Source organism: Panthera pardus, unplaced genomic scaffold (genome assembly GCF_024362965.1).
Source record: "Panthera pardus isolate Hobbes unplaced genomic scaffold, ASM2436296v1 HiC_scaffold_3, whole genome shotgun sequence".
Lineage (NCBI taxonomy): Eukaryota > Metazoa > Chordata > Mammalia > Carnivora > Felidae > Panthera > Panthera pardus.
The window spans coordinates 13,636,028-13,659,594 of NW_026526876.1; the positions used below are offsets into that span (position 1 = coordinate 13,636,028).

A 23,567-nucleotide genomic window follows, 5' to 3' on the forward strand; every position below is an offset into this window, starting at 1 on the left:
GGGGCACGGAAGCCGGGGGCGGGGGTGATGCGGAGCCCCCCGTGGCGCCCCCCGGGCGCCGGGTCCCCCAGCCCTGCGCGCCCCCGCGCCGGGTCCCGGCGGCTCGGCGGCGCGCCGCATCACCCCACTGGCGGCGGCGCGCCGGGTCCCGGGGCGCAGCCCCGACGCTCATTGGCCTGGGCGGCGCAGCCAAGCTGTCAGCCCATGTGGCGTGTCCGCGCGGGGACGGCCGCGGTTAAATAGAGTCGGCGCCGGCCTAGAGGGAGCCAGAGAGACGGCAGCGGCCCGGCTTCCCCTCCGCCGCCGCGCTCCATCCTCGCGCCCCGCCGCCCGCTCCGCCCGCCACCCGCGCCCAGACCAGGTATGAGCGGCACGGCCGGGCTCGGGGCCCGGGGGACGCCCGAGGGGAGAGGTCGGCCGGCCAGGTCGCGGGCTCCGAGTCCGAGTCCGAGTCCCCGGCCTGGGTGATCGGGGCGCCGGCTTCGGGCGCCCGGAGGCCCGGCGGGGCAGGTGGGCGATGGCGAGGGGCGCACGCCCGGGCGCCGCGAACAGCCATTTTGGCTGCGGGCTGGGCCACGCGGGCTTGGCCGCCGACCCGTTCCGCCCGCGGCACCCCCCGCGCCCGGTGCCGGAGGGACGCGGCCCAGCGCGATCCAGGACTCCGGGAGCACGGCGGGGGTGGGGGGGGGGGGGGCACCAGTCTCCATCACGTGGGCGCCGCGCGGAACCCCGAAGTTCTGGAGGGCGGGCCGGCGGTGGCGGCGGGGCGAGGTCGGCGCCGCGGGGTCTCCAGCCCCTGCCCGGGCCGCGCCGGACTCGGCGTGAATAGCAAGTAGGGAGAACAGCGGGCGCGCTCAGGGGGAAGCTGCCGCCCGGGCGCTGGAGCCTCCGGGCCGCCAAAGGGCTCTTTATTCAGCGCCGGGGGTGGGGGCTCCCTCCCGGCCGGGACTCGGGGCCGCCGCGCCGCCCAAGGAGGACGCTGCTTTCGGCTCACGCGCCCTTGCTCAGAGGGACCCGGAGACCCGGGAGGGCGGCGGGCTGCCGTGCCTGCCGCTCATTAGTGCCACGAGGCCTTCGGGCCTTGGCGGAAGTTGCCAGAGTAACCCTGGCCTTGCACCCTTCTTCAGGGGCTGTCCAGGGGCCCCGTTCCTGGACCCCTAAGCCCAGGGTGGCCTGGGCTTTCTCTGCAGGGGGGGCCTCGGGGACCTTAGTCCGGATGGCCAGGCAGGCTGTGTGGAGTTAGGCCAGCAGTGTCCCTTTGCCTCCTCACCTGCACAGGTGTGCGGGCCTGGGCAGCACTTGCAGGCCAGAAGCAGGAACGATTCTGCCTGCTGGAGGGGCTAGACTGGCTGGGTGGGCCCAACTCTGGGCAGGGGCCGCCTTTTCCCCAGAGCCCTTCCAGGTTTAGGTGCAGTTTGAGGGCTGCCCTGAGTGACAGTCGGCCCCTGCCCCAGGCATGGAGAGCGGCCTGGGATGCACTGGAGTGCAGGGCCCACTGGTTAGAGTGGGTCGGCGTTCCCCCACTGCCATATTTCCTTTCCTCAAATCTCGGTACCCTTTCTTTTTTGTTTGCTTAATTCACCGGGTTAGCTCTTAACAGATCGAGTGCCCAGCGGTCTTGTCTTAGGAGGAGTTCGGCCCTTCTGGGATGGCCTTGCCTGCTGCCCTCTGTGAGGCCCTCTCCCAGGAGCACCCCAGCGGCAGGTTGCAGAGGTCGCAGGGACTGTTGGGGTCCAGATATGAGGCAGCAGGGCCATGGGGGGGGGGGGTCACCCCAGGCCAGGGCCCCAGAAGTGCCAGGCCAGTGCCAAAGGCCAGAGGGTCCAGTCGTCCCAGTGAAAAGTAGGGGCTGGCTGGACCAGTGTGGACTCCCCCATGCACCTGAGGCGTCTGTCCTGGCCAGCCCAGGGCGCAGGAGCTGGCCTCCTGGATCTTGGTCTCACCGCTCACAAACCCGTAGGTGGTGCTGTGGGGTTAGAAAGCCGGGGGAGAGGCTGCAGCCTGGTGGTCTGGCAGCCGGATATGACCAGCGCCAGGCCCCCACATTACTCCCCCTGCACAGAGCAGCCATGGAGGACGTTGTGATTGCTGGCATGTCCGGGAAGCTGCCCGAGTCGGAGAACATGGAGGAGTTCTGGGCCAACCTCATCGGCGGCGTGGACATGGTGACAGACGATGACAGGAGGTGGAAGGCAGGTGAGCGGGTGGTCCTGAGGCTCCCCTCCCACGTGGACGCCCCTCTCCTGTGCTTGCTGTGGGTGCAGCCTCCCGGCTGCCCAGAGCAGACCAGCTCCAGCCTGAGTCCCAGTCCTAACTGCAGAGCCTTGCTGCCCGGAGGGGCCTCGGAGCCGGGGACTGGGAGGCCGGGGGCCAACCCGGGCGTGCGTCCGCCCATGTCATAGTCAAGCCAGGTGATCTGCTGGGGGAGCAGAGCCGGGGTGAGGCCAGGCGGGGAAGGTGCTTCTGGCCCCGCCACCCACTACTCTGTCCCTGCCGGCCCACGAGTCCCGGGCCGTCAGATAAGACACCAGCTCTCTTGGGAAGCTGGTCTGACTCCCTCCCGCCCAGTAGGATTTTTTGCAGAGCGGCTCTACCTGATCTACGGGATGTGAGTCAGCACGGTAGAGTCTGGCCCGATCTCAGCAGCCAGGCAACGGCAGGCCAGGCAGAGAGGGTCTCCAGCTAGGACAGCGGTGGGTTGGGGGAGGCACCGTCCCCACTGTGCCCTGCTCTGAGGCCCGCCCAGTGGGTCCCCTTCTCAGAGCACGGCTGGGGTCTTAGTCGGCCACGTGGTGCCAGTGGCACCCCAGGCCCAGCAGCACTAGGCCCTGCTTCTGGGGCTGCTGCCTGGTCCCCCTGGAGAGCTTGCGGCCTCCCCATCACAGCAGGGACTTTGCTGTCGGTCACTCGGGGCCCACAGCCCTCCACCTGCCTCTGTCTGCAGGACTCTACGGCCTGCCCAAGCGTACCGGCAAGCTAAAGGACCTGTCCAAGTTCGATGCCTCCTTCTTCGGGGTCCACCCAAAGCAGGCTCACACGATGGACCCCCAGCTGCGCTTGCTACTGGAGGTCACCTACGAGGCCATCCTGGATGGAGGTGGGTCCTCGGGAGGCCGCTGGCCAACTGTGGCCACCTCAGGGCCGGGGGCCGGTCTCTGCAGTCCCCGCTCCCCCAGAAGACACGACAGCGTTACCCTTTCTCGCTTCTAAAAGCAACCGGTGCTCAGGGTAGAAGTGTCACAAAGCGCAGAAATCCAGGCAGAAGCAGAAGCCACCGTGGCTCTCCTGGGCCCTGGTCCAGGGCCAATGGTCTTGGGAGGCGTAGGCCTGTTAGCAGGTCGGGGGTTTCACAACTGCACACCAAGGTGTCCCTGACATGCCCAGGTGGCCCAGTTTCCTCCCTCCCCAACGTACAGCTGATCTCGGGGCCCCGGTGGAGTGCCAGGCAGGGCAGGAGGCGGGATGCTGCCCCCAGGACTCCCACTCTCCACTCCTCTCTCTGGGCCGTGTCTGGCCTTGGACGGGTACCTCAAGGCAGCTGTCCTTTGTCACGGGGAGCACACCTGTCCTTGCCGCCCCAGGGGCATGGAGAGGAGGCCAGCCATGTGGGTGTGGTGCCTCGGCAGGTGGGGGTGGGGGCCAGTCCTGGCCTTTCGGCTCTCTCACCCTGCAGCAGGTGCCGGCCAGGCCCGGCGCCCGACCTGCACACAGCACCTTGAGGCGAAGGACGGGCAGAGGCTTCCCACTGCCCAGGCCCCACCCAGAGACCTTGGACGCCATTCCCCAGGGGCTGGCCAGGGTCCCTCCCTCCTTTCCCAGCCTGGACACTTAGTCTTTGTCTTCCTCTGTCTCCTTATCTCAGCCCGTCCTAGAGTAGGCTGCCCTTGGTGCTTGGGTGCTCATTGGTCATCGGGGCTTGCCAGACCCTGCTGGTGACACCAGGGGCCAGGGGAGTATCCTGGGGACAATGCTGCCTTCTGTCCTTACCTCCAGCTGTCTCTGGCCTCTGCCTAACCCCAGAGCCTGGAGCCCCATCTGTCCCTTGGGCCCCTGGTTCCTCGTGACCCACTTATCTGTCCTTAGCCCTACCTGGGCCGGCTGTCCTGCTCAGGCCCCTCCAGAGTTAGGCTGAGATGAGGTCCCCCCACACCCAAGCCAGAGAGGCCGAGAGGTGAGGCCTCGCCCCTGGAGTGGGTGCGGGCTGGGTGCTCTCTAGCAGGCCTGGCTGCCAGGCTCTACCATTGTCTCCTGCAGGCATCAACCCGGCTACCCTGCGAGGGACACACACAGGCGTCTGGGTGGGCGTGAGTGGCTCGGAGGCCTCAGAGGCTCTGAGCCGAGACCCCGAGACTCTCCTGGGCTACAGCATGGTGGGCTGCCAGAGGGCTATGATGGCCAACCGCCTCTCCTTTTTCTTTGATTTTAAAGGTGGGTCCCCACCCGGCCCCTCCCGGCCTCTGGCTCCCCCCAGGAAGGGGGACTGGGGCGAGTGGTGGGGGGCGCCCTGTTAGAGCCTCTCGCTTGCAGGGCCCAGCATCGCTCTGGACACAGCCTGCTCCTCCAGCCTGCTGGCCCTTCAGAACGCCTACCAGGCCATCCGCAGGGGAGAGTGCCCCGCAGCCATCGTGGGCGGCCTCAACATCCTGCTCAAGCCCAACACCTCCGTGCAGTTCATGAAGCTCGGCATGCTGAGCCCCGACGGAACCTGCAAGGCCTTCGACGAGTCCGGTGAGCTGCGGGCGGGGGGTGAGGGGGCCGCCGGACGGTGCTCGCACCCCGGCTCCCATCTGACGCCAGCTCGCCCAGCTCCGCCCCGAGCTCCCGGCCTCGGGGGCCTGGCGCCAACACAGGTGTCCTCTGCCCTCAGGGGACGGCTACTGCCGTGCGGAGGCCGTGGTGGCCGTCCTGCTGACCAAGAAGTCCCTGGCCCGGCGTGTGTATGCCACCATCCTCAACGCCGGCACCAACACGGACGGCTGCAAGGAGCAAGGTGGGTGCGGCTGGGGGCCCGAGGGGCCAGGCCAGCCCACCGCAGGCGGTCGGCGGCTGGGGACTGAGGCCTGGCTCTTCCCGCAGGTGTGACCTTCCCCTCCGGGGAGGCGCAAGAACAGCTCATCCGCTCGCTGTACGAGCCGGCTGGGTTGAGCCCAGAGTCCCTCGAGTATATCGAAGCCCACGGCACAGGGACCAAGGTGAGAGCCACATCCACGCCTCGGTCCTAAGAGGCGCCTAGGTGGGGTCCACGCCTCGCTCCTAAGAGGCGCCCAGGTGGGGTCCTGACCTTCCCTTTTGTCCTCTGCAGGTGGGGGACCCCCAGGAGCTGAACGGTATCGCCCAAGTCCTGTGTCCCTCCCGCCAGGAGCCCCTGCTGATCGGGTCCACCAAGTCGAACATGGGGCACCCGGAGCCCGCTTCAGGGCTCGCGGCTCTGGCCAAGGTGGGTGGGCTGGTCTGGAGCCATCCCGCGTGCCAGGCAAGGCTGTGCCGTGGGGTGCCAGCCATCGAGGCCCGGACAGCAGGGCACGAGTATAGGACAGGTCTTTACCCTGGCTCCCTGTGGGTCAGACCCTCAGCTAGGTGAAGTGGCTGGGACGCCCCCAGACAGGTGGCCCATCCTTCACCCCCCCTCCTCCCCCCGCCGCTGCCGCCGCCAGCCCGCCGGTCCCACAGCCTCCTCACCAGCCAGTGGGGGCTGGGTGGTCTGTGGGGAGACCAAGCAGTGGTAGTTTCCGGGTATGGTGGGGGCTTCCTGACGCTCTCAGCTCCTTCGGGCTGACACAGGAATCTGTTTGTAGTTCCTGCAAGGATCGGGACTAGGGGTGAGGCCTGGGAGGGACCTTTGTGTCCAGGTCCCCTAGCCCATCAGCCTGGAGGGTCAGTGGGGCCCCAGGTGAAGGCACAAGGCCCAGAGAGGGGAAGGGGCGTGTGGTTAGGTCACCGGGTCCCTGTGCCACGGCAGGGTGAATGTGGGGGGCAGGGCCTGTAGTGTGGTCTCAGGAGGGGGAACCCCCGCCCCAGGTAGGGAGTGTGAGGTCAGCCGCCCCACCAACTCCGAGCCACCCACAGGTGCTGCTGTCCCTGGAGCATGGGCTCTGGGCCCCCAACCTGCACTTCCGGAGCCCGAACACCGAGATCCCTGCGCTCCAGGACGGACGGCTGCAGGTGGTGCAGCAGCCCCTGCCCGTCCGCGGAGGCAACGTGTGTATCAATTCGTTCGGCTTCGGCGGCTCCAACGTGCACGTCATTCTCCAGCCCAATCCGCGGCTGCCCTCGGCCCCCACCCGGCACGCCTCTCTGCCCCGTCTGCTGCGGGCCAGCGGACGCACCCCGGAGGCCGTGCACTGCCTGCTGGAGCAAGGCCACCGGCACAGCCAGGACCTGGCCTTCGTGAGCATGCTCAATGACATCGCGGCCATCCCCCCCACCGCCATGCCCTTCCGGGGCTACACCGTGCTGGGTGGCAAGGGCGGCAGCCAGGAGGTACAGCAGGTGGCCGCTGGCAAGCGTCCGCTCTGGTTCATCTGCTCGGGTGAGGACCCTGCTCCCCAGGCCCTCCCCGGCGGGTGCGCGGGTGGTCAGGGCTGCGCGGCCCCCACCCCTGACGCCTCTCGCTGGAACAGGGATGGGCGCACAGTGGTGCGGGATGGGATTGAGCCTCATGCGCCTGGGCAGCTTCCGGGACTCCATCCTGCGCTCCGACGAGGCCGTGAAGCCCTTGGGACTGCAGGTGTCTGAGCTGCTGCTGAGCACAGATGAGGCCACCTTTGATGACATCGTCCACGCCTTCGTGAGCCTCACCGCCATCCAGGTGCACCTGCGGGGCCTGGGGGCCGGTGGGCAGGATGAGAAACCGTGGGGAGGGGAGCGGGCACCGGGCTTGACAAGGCTGCTGTGACCGTGCACGTGGCCAGCCTGGTGTCCCCAGGACTGGCATGATGTGTTGTGTTCCACCCCCCCCCCCCCCACCCCACCCCCAGATCGCCCTCATAGACCTGCTGAACTCCATGGGTCTGCGGCCCGACGGAATCATCGGGCACTCCCTGGGTGAGGTGGCCTGTGGCTACGCAGATGGCTGCCTTTCTCAGGAGGAGGCCATCCTCGCCGCCTACTGGAGGGGCCAGTGCATCAAGGAGACCAACATCCCACCGGGGACCATGGCGGCCGTCGGTGGGTGTCCCCGCACGGTCCCCCATCCCGTGTGGCCCGCAGCCTTAAGGGTGTCCAGGGAGGTCTGTCTTCCTAGCACTCCTGGTACTCACGCTGGGCAGAGGCGGGGTCCTGGGGGGGCCGCACTGGCCGCCGTTCTCAGAGCAGAGTGACAGACCCCAGCACCCTTTCAGGACCCGCCGTAGTGGCCTCCCACGCCCCCTGGCCTTGACATCTAGCACGTTTACTGAGGCGCGTTTGTAAATGCTGGTGCCGTTTCCACGCGCCTGAGCTGAAGCCAGGTGGGGACAGCTCTCCCCTCGTATACACACACACACACACACACACGAAGCCCCAGGGTTGTCGGGATGGTTGGTCCTGGCTCTCCTCCGCCGGCATCTATTCCTGGAGGCTTCAGGGGAAGGGGCGGACGTGATCATGCCTCGGGCAGGCTGGGCTGTGATGCCTCGGGCAGGCTGGGAGGGACACCTCAGAGAGCCACCGCCCTAAAGAGCTGGCAGGAGAGGTGTTAGGAGCCCAGACCTAACTCCCAGGCCCGCTCCTGGCCTGTGGGGCACCAGGGAGGACACCTTCCCCTGAGATCAAACACAGCAGGAGGGAGAGCGGCCCATAAGGGCACCGCTCCGCGGCTGTCATTACCATACCCCTGTCATTAGGGCCCGCCCTGGGCAGTGTCTTGCTCTCGGGCAGGGCCCCCTGGCTCCCCGCAGCTGCCCCCTGAGGCCGTCCCTGCCCACAGGCTTGTCCTGGGAGGAGTGTAAGCAGCGCTGCCCCCCTGGTGTCGTGCCCGCCTGCCACAACTCTGAGGACACAGTGACCATCTCGGGACCGCAGGTGGGGCCTAGGAGGCGAGGCTTGTCCCCAAGTCCCTGCTCCGTCCCTCAGGCGCCCTGGGGGGACGGCCCAGATCCACTCGTCCAGCCCCCTGACATCTCCGTCCCTAGGCCGAGGTGGCTGCATTCGTGGCGGAGCTGAAGCAGGAGGGTGTGTTTGCCAAGGAGGTGCGGACGGGCGGCATGGCCTTCCACTCCTACTTCATGGACTCCATCGCCCCCACATTGCTTCAGGCCCTCAAGAAGGTGGGCTGGCCACCCTTGGGCTCCCCGGAGGCGGGGGCTCCCAGAGGCAGGGCAGCAGAGGCCTGACCCACGTCCTGTGCACAGGTGATCCGGGAGCCGCGGCCCCGCTCGGCACGCTGGCTCAGTACCTCCATCCCCGAGGCCCAGTGGCAGGGCAGCCTGGCCCGCACGTTCTCGGCGGAGTATAACGTCAACAATCTGGTGAGCCCCGTGCTGTTCCAGGAGGCGCTGTGGCACGTGCCCGGGGACGCCGTGGTGTTGGAGATCGCCCCCCACGCCCTGCTGCAGGTGCGCGCTGGTGGGAACCGGGGTGAGGGCAGCAGTCTTGGCGCGTTGGGGCCAGCGGCCAAGAGAAGCCGATGGTCTGGGCCCCGGGGGCAGGGGGACCCAGTCAGGAAGGCCAAGCCTGTCTGCCGGGCCCGGGGGTCAGCGGGGGACCGAGTCAGGAAGGCCAAGCCCGTCTGCTCTCCCAGGCCGTCCTCAAGAGAGGCCTGAAGTCCAGCTGTACCATCATTCCTCTGATGAAGAAGGACCAAAGAGACAACCTGGAGTTCTTCCTCAGCAACGTGGGCAAGTTGCATCTGCTGGGGTGAGTCGGCCGCCCCTGCTGGGGGACCGGGGGTCTGGGCGGGGGTGCGTCCATTCCAGGCTTGTCCCCCATAACGAGGTGTGTTAACCAGGCCGCAGAGTGAGGTCTTCCCCGGGAAGTGGGCTGGCAGGTGCCGAGCCCTCGCCCTACCCTGGCCTTGCCCCGGGTCTTCTGGGAGACGGCTGGCCGTGGGTAGGACAAGGTAGCCCCAGGTAAGGCCACCTGGCCTGGGCGAGCCCCTCAAACCTTTGCCCCACCCACAGCTTCGATGTCAACCCCAATGGCCTGCTTCCACCCGTGGAGTTCCCGGTGCCCCGGGGCACTCCTCTCATCTCCCCTCACATCAAGTGGGACCACAGTCAGACCTGGGACGTCCCTACCGCCAAGGACTTCCCCAGCGGCTCCAGTGGCTCCTCTGCCTCCACCGTCTGCAACATCAGTGAGTCGGGGCTGAGGGGGGGCGGGTGGGGGGCGAGGGTGCTCCCTCCTGGGCACCGGCACTGAGGCCCGGCCCGTGCAGGCGTCAGCCCTGAATCCCCTGACCACTACCTGGTGGACCACTGCATCGACGGCCGCGTCCTCTTCCCCCGCCACCGGCTACCTGTGCCTGGTCTGGAAGACTCTGGCACGGACCTTGAGTCAAAACATGGAACAAGTACCCGTGGTGTTTGAGGACGTGACACTGCACCAGGCTACTGTCCTACCCAAGACCGGTGAGACGGGCTGGCCGCCAGGGCCGGGGTGGGAGGGCTGGCCGCTGACCCCCACCGCTGATCTCCCTCCTTGCCGTCCCTAGGGACCGTGCCCCTGGAAGTGCGGCTCCTACAGGCTTCCCGTACCTTCGAGGTGTCTGAGAACGGCAACCTGATAGTGAGCGGTGAGCAGATGGTGCCTGGCCCGGCTGCAGGGTCTCCACTGGGCTTGGCCTCCGAGGGGACCCTTGGCTGCCAGCTCCACTCCACCCGCCCACAGGCTCTCCTGTCCCCCACCTGTAGGGAAGGTTTACCAGTGGGAGGACCCCGATGCCAAGCTGTTCGACAGCCGGGACGGCCCGGACACCACGGACCCCACAGCTACGTTCCGCCTGAGCCAGAGGGACGTGTACAAAGAGTTGAGGCTGCGTGGCTATGACTACGGCCCTCATTTTCAAGGCATCCTCGAGGCCAACCTCGAAGGTAGGGTGCCAGATCCCCCCTCGACACTCCAGGAATGGGCCCCAGGGCCACCTCCCTCAGGGCCGGACCAAGCCTGACCTGCCACCCCGGCCTCCAGGTGCCCAAGCCGCGTGGAGAGAGGGCTGTTCTGGGTGTGAGGGGCCACCAAGGGCGCCTGGGTCAAGGCATGCGGGGGAGAGGGTGCCGTGAGCCTGAGGCCTGCCCAGCCAAACTGACGGCCCCTCTCCACAGGCAACGCGGGCCGGCTGCTGTGGAAGAACAACTGGGTGACGTTCCTGGACACCATGCTGCAGACATCCATCCTGGGCCTGGCCCAGTGCGGCCTGCGTCTGCCCACCCGCATCACCTCTGTCCGCATCGACCCCGCCACCCACCAGCGCAGGGTGTACTCGCTGCTGGGCGGGGCCCAAGGTAGCCCCGCGCCCCAGTGCCCGCACCCCTGTGTCCCTGCACTGGGCACTGCCCGTGCTCACTCAGCCTTTCTCTGCAGTGGTCAACGTGGTGGTGAACAGTTGTCTGAACAGCACGGTGGCCGGCGGCGTCCTCATCTCGGGCCTCCACGCCTCGATGGCCCCACGGCGGCAGCAGGAGCAGTTTGCGCCCATCCTGGAGAAGTTCTGTTTCACGCCGCACACGGAGGAGGGGCTCCTGGCTGGAGACACGGCCCTGCAGGAGGGGCTGCAGCTGTGCAGGGGTGAGGCCCAGCCCCCCACCGGGACCCCGCCGTTGCTTGCAACCTGCTGCTCCCCAGGGGCCTCGACTTGCCTCCTCGAGAGGCTCCCGGACTTCAGGGAGAGCACAGGGAGCCAGGATGGATTCGGGCCACCCCCACCCCAGCTGTGTCCCGGCCAGCCGCCTGGGTGTGATGCCCACGGTGGGGCCCGGCCCCACAGCCCACCCCCTGTGGAGCGCTCGCACCCATGCAGATAGCTGGGGGGTGGTTGGTGGGCTGGGTGCAGCTGGGGAGGTCAGGGTCCCGAGGCCACTCTCTGTGGGGCTCACACCTCTATGGGGAGCACGGCCCCCTTGAACCCCTCGGGAGGCTACTAGCTCCTAGCCCTAGAGGGCCGGACTGCCCAGGCAGTGGGCATTTGCTGTGGGGGCGGGGGGAGGGGGCTCGGGGAACACTGGCCCAGCTGAGACCCCTGTCCGGTGCCCGTCCCTCCCCAGGGCTGGCACGGGCGCTGCAGACCAAGGTGGCCCAGCAGGGGCTGAAGATGGTGGTGTCTGGGCTGGACGGGGCCCAGGCCCCCCAGGAGCCTCCAAAGCAAGGCCTGCCCCGGCTGCTGGCGGCCGCCTGCCAGCTGCAGCTCAACGGCGGCCTCCAGCTGGAGCTGGGCCAGCTGCTGGCCCAACAGAGGCCCCTGCTGCAGGACGACCCCCTGCTCAGCGGCCTCCTCGCTTCCCCGGCGCTCAAAGCCTGCGTGGACACAGCCCTGGAGAACATGCCCAGCCTCAAGATGAAGGTCGTGGAGGTGGGTGCCCGTCCGGACAGCCCAGCATAACGTGTGCGGGCCCAGGCTGGGCAGACCAGACCAGTCCGCGAGCTCGCCCGGTCAGAGGCCGTGCTGCCCTTCCGTCCTTTGCCGTCCTGCCCCGAGCGCCGAGCAGCGGGCTCGGAGAGGGGATTCCGTGGGCGCCGCAGACGGGGCTGACGCTAGCCGGCGGTCTCCTGGGCCAGGTCGGCGGGTGGGCCCTTCTGGCAGACGTCGCCGGCCTGCGTCGGGACGCCTGCCTGGTGGCGGCCGATCCAGGAAGCTGTCCCCACCTCCAGGTGCTGGCTGGCGATGGCCACCTGTATTCTCACGTCCCGGCGCTGCTTAACACCCAGCCCATGCTGCAGCTGGAGTACACGGCCACTGACCGCCACCCTCAGGCCCTGGAGGCCGTGCAGGCCAAGCTGCAGCAGCACGGCATAGCCCAGGGCCAGTGGGACCCTGCAGACCCCGCCCCTGGCAGCCTGGGCTCAGCTGATCTCCTCCTGTGTAACTGTGCGGTGGCCAGCCTCGGTGACCCGGCCACGGCCGTTGGCAACATGGGGGCCGCTCTCAAGGAGGGCGGCTTCCTGCTGCTGCACGCTCTGCTCAAAGGACACCCCCTTGGAGAGACGGTCGCCTTCCTCACCTGCCCCGAGCCGCGGCGAGGCCAGCAGAGCCTCCTAAGCCAGGTGCAGGGGTTGGGGCGGGGCCGGGAGGCCGGGGGGTGGGGCCGGGGGGCGGGGCAAGCACTGACTGCTCCCCCCACGTGCAGGACGAGTGGGAGAGTCTGTTTGCCGGGGCGTCCCTGCACCTGGTGGCCCTGAAGAGGTCCTTCTACGGCTCTGTGCTCTTCCTGTGCCGTCGGCCGGTCCTACAGGACAGCCCTGTCTTCCTGCCTGTGGAGGACCCCAGTTTCCAGTGGGTGAACTCCCTGAAGGTCAGTCTCGGCTGGGCCCCCCAGCACCATGTGCCTGGGCCTGGGGACCCTCCCGGAGGCCAACCCCTCTGTCATCCTGCAGAACATTTTGGCCGACTCCTCCCAGCAGCCCGTGTGGCTAACAGCCACCAGCTGCCCCGACTCAGGCGTCGTGGGCTTGGTGAACTGTCTCCGCAGAGAGCCTGGCGGGCACCGGATTCGGTGAGGGACTCGACACAGCTGCACGCCTTCTGCCCTCCTTCACCTTCCTGGTGCCCCCCCCCAACCCCACCACATGCAGCCTTGTCTCACCTGTGCGGCTGCCCACAGGTGCATCCTGGTGTCCAACCTCAGCAGCACGTCCCGCACCCCCAGTTTGGACCCCGGCTCCTCGGAGCTGCAGAAGGTGCTACGGGGGGGACCTCGTGATGAATGTCTACCGAGACGGGGCCTGGGGGGCCTTCCGCCATTTCCCCCTGGAGCGCGGTGAGTCTCCCCCCTCCCCCCCCCCCCCACCGGCTCCTTGCCTTGTAGCGGGGGGGGGGGGGTGGCTGAGGAGGATGGGGGGCTGGAGACCCTGCCTGGGAAGCCCCCGTGGCAGCCCCGCCTCCTGTCACCCCCAGGCCTGCCAGAGGAGCAGACCGAGCACGCCTTCGTGAACGTCCTCACGCGGGGGGACCTCTCCTCCATCCGCTGGGTCTGCTCCCCTCTGCGTCACACCCAGCTCACCGGCCCCGGCGTCCAGCTCTGTGCCGTCCACTATGCCTCCCTCAACTTCAGAGATATCATGCTGGCCACGGGCAAGCTGTCCCTGACGCCATCCCAGGTACGGGCCGGGTACCACGGCACAGCCAGGCCCAAATCTCCAGGTCAGCACCCGGGAGGAAGAGGGCTCCTTGCCCCGCCAGCGCTCAGCGACCTGAAGGCCACTCGGGCCTGAGCTTGTACCCTGGGCTCCCCTAGGGAGACGCACGGCTCACCCCCCACCGTCTGTCCCCAGGGAAGTGGGCCCTCCGCAACTGTTTGCTGGGCATGGAGTTCTCTGGCCGAGACGCCAGCGGCAAGCGTGTCATGGGGCTGGTGCCCGCTGAAGGCCTGGCTACCTCCGTCCTGCTCTCTCAGGACTTCCTGTGGGAGGTGCCCTCCAGCTGGTGAGTCTGTGGGGCTGCGAGTCCAGGGCCCCACGGCCACGGCTGAGGCTGTCCTGAGCTGACCCCTTGCGCCGTGCCCGCAGGACCCTAGAGGAGGCGGCTTCGGTGCCTGTGGTCTACACCACCCGCCTACTACTCGCTGGTGGTGCGGGGGCGCATGCAGCCCGGGGAGACGGTGCTCATCCACTCAGGCTCGGGCGGCGTGGGCCAGGCCGCCATCGCCATCGCCCTCAGCCTGGGCTGCCGCGTCTTCACTACCGTGGGTAGGTCCGCCGGCCCTCCAGGGAGCCCGGGGCTGCCCACCCCCCCACCCCCGCCCCCCCCGCCCCAGCCCTGCAGGCTGGCTCACCGGGACACGCCTCTGCCCGCCAGGGTCAGCCGAGAAGCGGGCGTACCTCCAGGCCAGGTTCCCCCAGCTCGACGACACCAGCTTCGCCAACTCCCGGGACACGTCCTTTGAACAGCACGTGCTGCGGCACACAGCAGGGAAGGGTGAGTGGCTCGAGGGCCTCCGGGGGCGTCCTCGGCACGTCCCTCTGTGTTCTCTGCCCACACCCCTGCCTTCTCCTCTCCCCTTCCTCACCGGCCCAGGCAGCGACAGGGCCTGGCCCTGCGGACCTGGGCCAGGTGTGATAGTGAGGACCCCTCTTCCCCCCACCCCCAAGGTGTGGACCTGGTCCTGAATTCTCTGGCAGAAGAAAAGCTACAGGCCAGCGTGCGGTGCCTGGCCCAGCACGGCCGGTTCCTGGAAATCGGCAAATTCGACCTTTCGAACAACCACCTGCTGGGTGAGGCGAGCAATGGACAGGGCGGGCGGGCGGGCAGGTGGCAAGAGGCCAGCGGGGGGAGGGGGTGCGGGGTCCACGGGGTAGGCTGTGGGCCGTGAGCCCTCCCGTCCATCCGCCCAGGCATGGCCGTCTTCCTGAAGAACGTGACCTTCCACGGGGTCCTGCTGGATTCGCTCATGGATGAAGGCGGGAACAGCTGGCAGGAGGTGGCTGCGCTGCTGAAGGCGGGCATCCGGGACGGCGTGGTGCAGCCCCTCAAGTGCACCGTGTTCCCCAAGGACCGGGTGGAGGACGCCTTCCGCTACATGGCCCAAGGGAAACACATCGGCAAAGTGGTCATCCAGGTGAGGAGGGGGCCCGGCTCCCCCGGCTCCCCCCGCTCCCCCGCTCCCCCCCGCTCCCCCCCTCCCCCCGCTCCCCCCGCTCCAGCCCCAGGGGCAGCGCTCGAGCACGGCTGCTGCTCGGACTGCAGGTGCGCAGGGAGGAGCCGGAGGCGGGTGCTGCGGGAGACGGGTCCCACCCTGATGGCCGCCGTGTCCAGGACCTACTGCCCGGCCCACAAGAGCTATGTCATCACCGGGGGCCTGGGCGGCTTCGGCCTGGAGCTGGCCCAGTGGCTTGTGCTGCGAGGGGCCCGGAAACTCGTGCTGACCTCTCGCTCTGGGATCCGCACAGGTGAGCAGGCCTGGGGCTGCAGGGGGCACCCGGGTCAGCTCGGCCCTTGTGTGCTCTCCGGGTTAGGACCCCCGGTTGGCCCGACCCCACTGCCCTGTGTCCCACAGGCTACCAGGCCAAGCAGGTCCGTGAGTGGAGGCGCCAGGGCATACAGGTCCTGGTGTCCACCAGCAACGCCAGCTCGCTGGATGGGGCCCAGAGCCTCATCGATGAGGCCACGCAGCTGGGGCCCGTGGGAGGCGTCTTTAACCTGGCCGTGGTGAGTGTGATTCTGAAGGGGCCGAGCCGGCCCCCCAGGGAAGGCTCTCCCAGGCCGAGCCTCCGAAGCCGTGAGGTCGGGGGGCAGGTGCTGAGGGTCCCTCGTCCCCAGGTCCTGAGAGACGCCATGCTGGAGAACCAAACCCCTGAGCTCTTTCAGGACGTCAACAGGCCCAAGTACAGCGGCACCGTGAACCTGGACAGGTGAGGCGGACGAGCCCCCCTCCCGTCCCCATCCCCCGACACGGCCTTCCCACGGCCGCCCGGGGACCAGGCCACAGGCCTCCGTGGGGGCTCAGGGAAGCGGAAGCAGACGGGCAGGTGGGGACCCTTGGGCGCGTCGGCAGGTGGGCTGGGCCAGCCAGCAGGGTGTGACTCGAGCGCCCACAGGGTGACCCGAACTGCGTGCCCCGAGCTGGACTACTTTGTGGCCTTCTCCTCCGTGAGCTGCGGGCGCGGCAACGCCGGCCAGACCAACTATGGCTTCGCCAACTCCACCATGGAGCGCGTGTGTGAGAAGCGCCAGCACGACGGCCTCCCGGGTGAGCCCGTCCACTCCTCGCCCAGCAGCCCCCACCTGCCGCTGCCCCCCCTCGGCCCACACTCACCCCGGCCCCCCGGCCCTGTCCCGTAGGCCTCGCCATTCAGTGGGGCGCCATCGGTGACGTGGGCATCATCCTGGAGTCCATGGGCTCCAACGATACGGTCATCGGCGGGACGCTGCCGCAGCGGATTGCCTCCTGCTTGGAGGTGCTGGACCTCTTCCTGAACCAGCCCCACCCCGTCCTGAGCAGCTTTGTGCTGGCCGAGAAGAAGGCCACTGCCCACGATGACGGCAGTGGCCAGCAGGACCCGATGGAGGCCGTGGCCCACATCCTGGGTGAGGGACACGCCTTTCCACACTGGCAGACGCTCTGCTCCCCCGTGCCTCGGTTTCCCCGGCTTTAAGAGAGGCCCCGCCTTTTCGCCAAGGGAGGGACGGGCACCAGGGGTCCGCACAGAGCCGGGTGGGGGTTGCATGCCAACCGCAGTGACGCGGCCCTCGCTCCGGAGACCTGGCCCCCGAGGCGTCCGGCCCCGCTCCCCATCCCGAATTGCCAACCGAGCGCCTGTCCCCAGGCATCCGAGACTTGGCCACCGTCAACCTGGACAGCTCGCTGGCAGACCTGGGTCTGGACTCGCTCATGGGCGTGGAGGTGCGCCAGATGTTGGAGCGCGAGCACGACCTGGTGATGTCCATGCGGGACATCCGGCAGCTCACGCTCCGGAAGTTGCAGGAGCTTTCCTCGAAGGCTGGCACAGCCAATGGTGCGTGACCGCAGGGAGAGCAGCTGGAGGAAGGGGGAAGGCCCCTGGGCCACCATGGCCCGTGCTCCTCTTACGGGGTCTGGGGCGCACGTGCCTCGAGTGGCACCAGGGCCCTTCGGTGCCATCGGCCCGTGGGCAGGTCAGGTTCGTCCATCTGGCCCCTTCCCGAGAGCCCTCAGTGGGGCCTAGTGCCGCCCACCCCCCACCCCAGTCCCGTAGCCTGGGTCAGCTGTGGGTGGGGGGGGGCGGGGGGGTGTTCACACGCCGGGGGACCTGTGTGCCCCTGGCCCTCCTTGACATCCGCCCCTCCTCGCAGAGCTGGCAGCCCCCACACCCAAGGAGGACACCCCTGCCGGCCAGCAGGCCCAGCTGAACCTCAGCACCCTGCTGGTGAACCCCGAGGGCCCGACCTTGACACGGCTCAACTCGGTGCAGAGCTCTGAGCGCCCCCTGTTCCTGGTGCACCCCCATCGAGGGCTCCATCACTGTGTTCCACAGCCTGGCGTCCAAGCTCAGCATCCCCACCTACGGCCTACAGTGCACTCGAGGTGCGACCCGGCCAGCCGGGCTGTCTCCAGCCCCTGATGACGCGGGATGGCGTGCCTGTCCCCGCCCCTGCTCCCCGGGGGGAGGCCCCCCCCTGCCCACGGCTGAGCCTCCTTCTGCCCCACAGCCGCGCCCCTGGACAGCATCCAGAGCCTGGCCGCCTACTACATCGAGTGCATCAGGCAGGTGCAGCCGGAGGGGCCCTACCGCATCGCCGGCTATTCCTACGGGGCCTGCGTGGCCTTCGAGATGTGCTCGCAGCTGCAGGCCGCGCAGCAGGGCCCCACCCCCGCGCACAACAGCCTCTTCTTGTTCGACGGTTCGCACGCCTATGTGCTGGCCTACACGCAGGTGAGGGTCCCGGTGGGGGCGGCGGACTCCCGACCCCACCCCCAGGGTCCCGGCCCGGCCAGCGGCTCCAGCAGCCCCTCTTTCCCCGCAGAGCTACCGCGCGAAGCTCACCCCTGGCTGTGAGGCCGAGGCCGAGGCCGAGGCCATGTGCTTCTTCCTGCAGCAGTTCACCGACATGGAACACAACAGGGTGGGTCCCGGGAGCCGGCGGGGGGGGGGGGGGGGGGGTGGGGGGGGGGGCGGCAGCCCGGAAGCCCACCCTCCCCCACAGCACAGTCTCCGGGCCCCACCCCCGCCCCCGCCCCGGGCAGCAGGTGGCTCAGAGACCCTTCCCGCAGGTGCTGGAGACGCTGCTGCCCCTCGAGGGCCTGGAGGAGCGCGTGGCGGCCACCGTGGACTTGATCACGCGCAGCCACGCGGGCCTGGACCCCCGCGAGCTGAGCTTCGCGGCGCGCTCCTTCTACCACAAGCTGCGCGCGGGCCGAGCAGTACACCCCCCGGGCCACCTACCACGGCAACGTGACGCTGCTGCGCGCCAAGACGGGCAGCGTGTACGGCGAGGGCCTGGGCGCCGACTACAACCTGTCCCAGGTGTGCGACGGGCAAGGTGTCCGTGCACGTGATCGAGGGGGACCACCGCACGCTGCTGGAGGGCAGCGGCCTGGAGACTATCCTCAGCATCATCCACAGCTCCCTGCCGAGCCGCGCGTCAGCGTCCGGGAGGGCTAAGCGCCCCGGGGCCCAGGGAGGGTCCTGCGGGTGGGACCGCCCGGCCCAGACCCCTGCCCACAGCCCGCCTCTCCTCCCCGCGCGACCGCAGGCCTGGGGCGGTGGGCGGATGGGGGGCTGCGCCGCCGACTCGGAGACCTGCCTCGGTCTGTGAAGAGTCGGCCTGGCCGCCGGCCGAGCAGAGCCTTGTGCGCCGCGCGGGGCCTGCCACACAGGCCTGATCCTCGGTTCTCCGTTTGATTCTCCTATTTATTGCGTCGCCCGGGAAACGCCAGGGCCTCGTCCACCCTGCGCAGGCCGGCGGCGCGGGAGCCCCAGCCCTGGGGCCCCCATGATGCAGGGGCCTGCGGAAGGGGGCAGCCCCGGGGACACCCGCCCTGTGTTCGTCTGTGTTCGTTTTTCAAAAACATGATTCAAATTGCTGCTGGAATTCTGGAATTTACTGTAACCGTCAGTGTAAAGAACCATGTCTGGATCCTGTTCGGTTTTTACACCAACCTGGTACAAGCTGCTGTCCCACAGAGGCCCCCCCCCCCCCGCCCCCCCAATTAAACCCACGTGAGCTCCAGCCTCCAGTCACCCTTTCTTCCCTCCTCTGACAGCTGCTGTGGGGCCAGTGCCGTCCCCCCACGTCCCTGGGGTCCAGAGGGGATGCCCCCATGGTCCCCGTAGCCCCCTGCCCGCAGGACCGTGCGTATGCGTGCTCGGAGACAGGGACAGCACCAGGCTGCAGAAAGGCTGGACACCGCCTGCAGGGCTGGGGCGGGCGGGGCTTTGCCAGAGAAACAGAACCGGCAGGAGAGTCTTGTCCGCTATCGTTGGGGGCGTTCAAAAGATCAGCCGGGGCAATTTTTGGATTGTTCCTGGGCTTCTTGTCAGAATTCCTTATTCCTCAGGGAAACCTTGGGATTGTTCTCCAGGGTTTCAGCTCATTTGAGGTGGCTTATCTCCGTTACTGAGAATAAGCTTTACTTGAATTCAGTTGGTCATAGGTATGAGTCTCCTCACCTTCCAGCGGCACCTAGCGTTGGCGTAACTGGCCAAGCTGAACGAGAGACTGATCAGTTTAGGCGAAGGTACGGACGCTGGATCAGAGGGTATTGGAGGGGCAGGGAGGTCCCCTGAGCATCTGAATCCCAAGAGCTAAGGGGTGAGGTGGACACCAGTGGGTTTGTGGGCAGAGCGTTCTGGGCCGACTGGCGGAGATGAGCACAGAGAGCTGGCGCCTACGATCAGGAAGCCAGGGCACAGAGGCTCGGGCCCAACTCTAGGTTTCAAAAAGGATCTTTTGAACCCAGAAAACAGACCGGGGGCCCTACCGTGTTCCTCAGAGAGCTCAATATAGATAGGATTCCCGTGAGCCAACAAATCCACTCTGAGGTACGTACCCCCAAAGAATTCTAAACAGGCTCAAACATGCGTGTATATCGCTGTTCACAGCAGCATCACGGACAGTGGCCAACACATGGACACAAGCCAAGTGTCCACCAACAGAAAAACGGATGTAAAAGTGTGGTGTGTTTGTGCCTGGAATGTTGTGCAGCCGTGGAAGAGAATGTTCTGGTACACACTGTGTGGATCTAAAACCATGCTAACAATAGTGGAAAGATTGCTGGAGTAGGGTTATCAAAGATTTCAGAGGAAAAATACACTGGGGACAAATAGTTACTTCCTAATGACAAAAGAGTCAACTAACTGAAAGGGTATGACGATCCTGAACTTTTATGCCCCGTAACAGTTCCCAAATACAGGAAGCAAAGGTTGTAGGTCAGAGAGAAGAAACATGCAAATTCACGAAGTTGGAGGTTTCAAAAGCCCTCTCTCCTTTACTGGTAGAGCAAGAAGAAAATGAGTACAGAAGACTTGAACCAAATGACCAACCAACTTGCCCTAATTGACATAGAACATTCCACCCAACCACAAATTCTTTCCAAATTCACATGGAAAGTACACCAAGATAGTACACGTTCTGGGTCATAAAACCAGTGTCGGTAAGTTTAAAAAAATCAACTTCTATAAAATGTTTTCTCTAGTCACAATCAAATAAAATTAGCATCAGTAGCAAAAAGAGCCTGAGAACATCCTTGAGTGTTTAGAAACCGAGTAAGAACTCTAAAAAATACAGAGGTTAAAGAAACTGGAAGAGAATACTTTTTTGAACTGAGTGAGAAAATGGCAGAGCTGCATCTGTGGTACTTGCAGAAGAGACCGCACAGAAGGCCTGCGGCAAAAAGGAAGTTTCTCAAAATGAACTAACCTTCAGAAACTAAAAAAACACAGCAAACGAGACCCAGACTGAGGAGAATAGCGGAAATAGTACACACCACAGTCCGAATCCATTAGATAAAATACAGAAAAGTAACAGGAAATTAGTGAAACCAGAAGCTGCTTCTTTGAGAACCAATAATACGTAAACCGGATTGAACTGGAAAAAAATAAGGACACAAATGACCGCCATCGGGAATCACCGAAGTGTTGTCACTAAGATTCTACACATGTTAAAAGACTAATAAAGGAATGTTATGAACAGCTCTATGCCAAACAATTGGACGACTTAGATAAAATGAAAAAATTCCACACAAGATGTAATCAAGAAATCGACCACCCAAGTAACCCTACATCTATAGAAAAAAGCGAGTTTGTAGTGAAAAACCTTCCAACAAAGAGAACTCCGGACCGGAATGACAACTTTTCCTGCTGGAAATTTAAGAAAAAAACTATTACCCACTCTATCCAAACTCATCTTGAATTTTGGAAAGGAAACCAGTCTCAATAAGTTCAAAAGAACTCAATTTACAGGATATATTTTGGGGACATGTTAGTCTGTTCATGATACTCTAGACTGAAATTCATTTTCCCGCAGCTCTAGAGGCAAGGACTTCCAACATGAAGGTTCCTGCCAGTTTGGTCCCAGGTGAGGGCTCTCTTCCTGCCTTACAGGCGGCTGCCTTGTTGCTGTGACCTCACCTGGTAGAGCACAAGCAAGGCAACAATGTACAACTCTTCTACCAGGCCAGCATTACTTTCATACAAAAGCTAACAGACATTGCACAAATATCCATCATGATCACACATGCAAATATTCTATGCAAAATTGTGGCAGACAGAATCACATGTTAGAGGACACTACATCACGACCCAAGGGGCTTTATCCTAGGAATGCAAGGCTGGTTCAACGTTCAAAAATCAATCGATATAGGGGCGCCTGGGTGGCTCAGTCAGTTGAGCATCTGACTTCGGCTCAGGTCATGATCTCACGGTTTGTGGGTTCAAGCCCTGTGTCTGGCTCTGTGCTGACAGCTCGGAGCCTGGAGCTGCTTCGGATTCTGTGTCTCCCTCTCTATCCCTCCCCGACCAGTGCTCTGTCGCTCTGTCTCTAAAAAGTAAATGTAAAAAAAAAAAATTTTTTTTTTAATCAATCAATATAATTCACCACATTCATGGCCAAAAAGGGATTATCCCATTGGGTGCAGAAAACAGCCTGTGCTGAGCACAGATGTACAAAACCCAGCGCCTCCTTGTGAGGAAGCTCTCAGCTGGCTAGAAACAGGAGACCTCCCAAACCCAGTGAAGGGCCTCCATGAAAACCGCAGCTGCCACTGTTCCTAGTGGCAAAAGGGCAAATGCTCCCCCTGCAACCAGGAACAAGGCAGAGACCCACAGCCCCACCACCTTCAGTCAACGCCATGTTGGAAGCTCTAGTCCGTGCAGCAAGTCAAGGAGCAGAGATGAAAGGCATAGAGACTAGAAGAGAAGAGATCGAACTGTCCCTACTTGCAGACAACATGGTCACCTTTGCAGAAGAGCTGATGGAACCCCACAAAAACCTGGACGTAAGAAGTGAGTTTAGCAAGACTGCAGGAGAGATCGGTATACTAAACCCCATCTCATGACTACATACAGGGGATGAACAGGCAGATGTTGATGTTAAAAAATCAATACTATCCACAACAGCATCCTCCAAGGAAGAAACAGTTCAGGATAAATATGATGGAGGTGCAGAAGGGTGTTTCCACCGCTGAGTAAGATCAGAGAAGGGAGTAGGGAGATGTGCTGTGCTCGTGGATTAGAAAACTCAATGTTAACATGTAAATTCTCCCCAAAATGACCTATAGGTTTTTAAAAATATCGTATTTATAAGCAGTCTCTACACCCAACATGGGGCTCAAACTCACAACCCAGAGATCAAGAGTCAGACACTCCACTCATGGAGCCAAATACAATCTCTATCAAAATCTGAACAGACTTTAGGAATTGACACGCTGATGCTAAAATCTGTGTCAATGCCAAGGACGCAGAACAGCCAGTGCAATTCAGTGGAGACGTTATGTTGTCTGATTCCAAGGTTTTTCAAGATTTGTTACAAAGCTGTAACAATCAAGACTGTGTTTATTGACATCAAGATACATAAGTAGATCGATGGAACGAAATAATTAGTCAAGAAATAGACTCACACGAAGGGGCATCTGGGTGGCTCAGTTAGTTAAGCATCCGACTTCAGGTCAGGTCGTGATTTCACGGTTCGTGGGTTCAAGCCCCACGTCAGGCTCTGGGCTGACAGTTGGGAGCCTGGAGCCTGCTTTGGATTCTGCGTCCCCCCCTCTCTCTGCTCCTCCTCCACTCATGATCTGTCTCTCTCAAAAATAAATAAACATTTTAAATTTTTTTTAATAAAAAAAAGAATTGACAAAATTGATAAACCCTTAGCCAGATTGATCAAAAAGAAAAAGGAAAGGACCCAAATAAATAAAATCAAGAATGAAAGGGGAGAGATCACAACCAACACAACAGAAATAAAAAACAATAATAAGAGAATATCATGAGCAATTATATGCCAATAAAATGGGTAATCTGGAAGAAATGGACAAATTCCTAGAAACATATTCACTACCAAAACTGAAACAGGAAGAAATAGAAAATTTGAACAGACCCATAACCAGTAAGGAAATCAAATTAGTAATCAGAAATCTGCCAAAAAACAAGAGTCCAGGGTCAGATGATTTTCCAGGGGAATTCTACCAAACATTTAAGGAAGAGTTAACACCTATTTATTCTCTTGAAGCTGTTCCTAAAATAGAAATGGAAGGAAAACTTCCAAACTCTTTCCATGAAGCCATCATAACCTTGATGCCAAAACCAGACAGAGACCCCACTAAAAAGGAGAACTATAGACCAATTTCCCTGATGATCACGGATACAAAAATCCTCAACAAGATATTAGCCAACCGGATCCAACAATACATTAAAAGAATTTTTCACCACGACCAAGTGGGATTTATACCTGGGATGCAAGGGTGGTTCACTATCCGCAAAACCGTCAATGTGATACATCACATCAATAGAAGAAAGGACAAGAA

General features: G+C 63.7%; 1 protein-coding gene across 1 annotated transcript; it reads left to right on the forward strand.

The window, feature by feature from the left end:
• Positions 1-252: 252 nt before the first annotated feature.
• On the forward strand, positions 253-18,640 carry FASN (fatty acid synthase). Its single transcript, XM_053892888.1, is given in 51 exon segments — positions 253-361; positions 2,068-2,196; positions 2,945-3,097; positions 4,255-4,428; positions 4,528-4,728; positions 4,868-4,990; positions 5,077-5,192; positions 5,303-5,437; positions 6,067-6,529; positions 6,621-6,808; positions 6,978-7,167; positions 7,907-8,001; positions 8,112-8,246; positions 8,331-8,534; positions 8,720-8,835; positions 9,099-9,274; positions 9,356-9,420; positions 9,422-9,548; positions 9,632-9,712; positions 9,831-10,010; positions 10,242-10,421; positions 10,501-10,704; positions 11,181-11,485; positions 11,785-12,177; positions 12,261-12,425; positions 12,508-12,626; positions 12,735-12,819; positions 12,821-12,890; positions 13,028-13,210; positions 13,213-13,230; positions 13,405-13,555; positions 13,639-13,681; positions 13,683-13,818; positions 13,928-14,047; positions 14,221-14,343; positions 14,464-14,687; positions 14,816-14,839; positions 14,841-15,018; positions 15,126-15,277; positions 15,389-15,480; positions 15,667-15,818; positions 15,911-16,156; positions 16,396-16,584; positions 16,901-17,049; positions 17,051-17,132; positions 17,258-17,481; positions 17,573-17,671; positions 17,820-17,960; positions 17,962-18,081; positions 18,083-18,173; positions 18,176-18,640. Coding segments are annotated over 50 exon segments (7,542 nt in total). The 5' UTR covers positions 253-361; positions 2,068-2,069; the 3' UTR covers positions 18,211-18,640.
• The last annotated feature ends 4,927 nt before the right edge of the window (positions 18,641-23,567 follow it).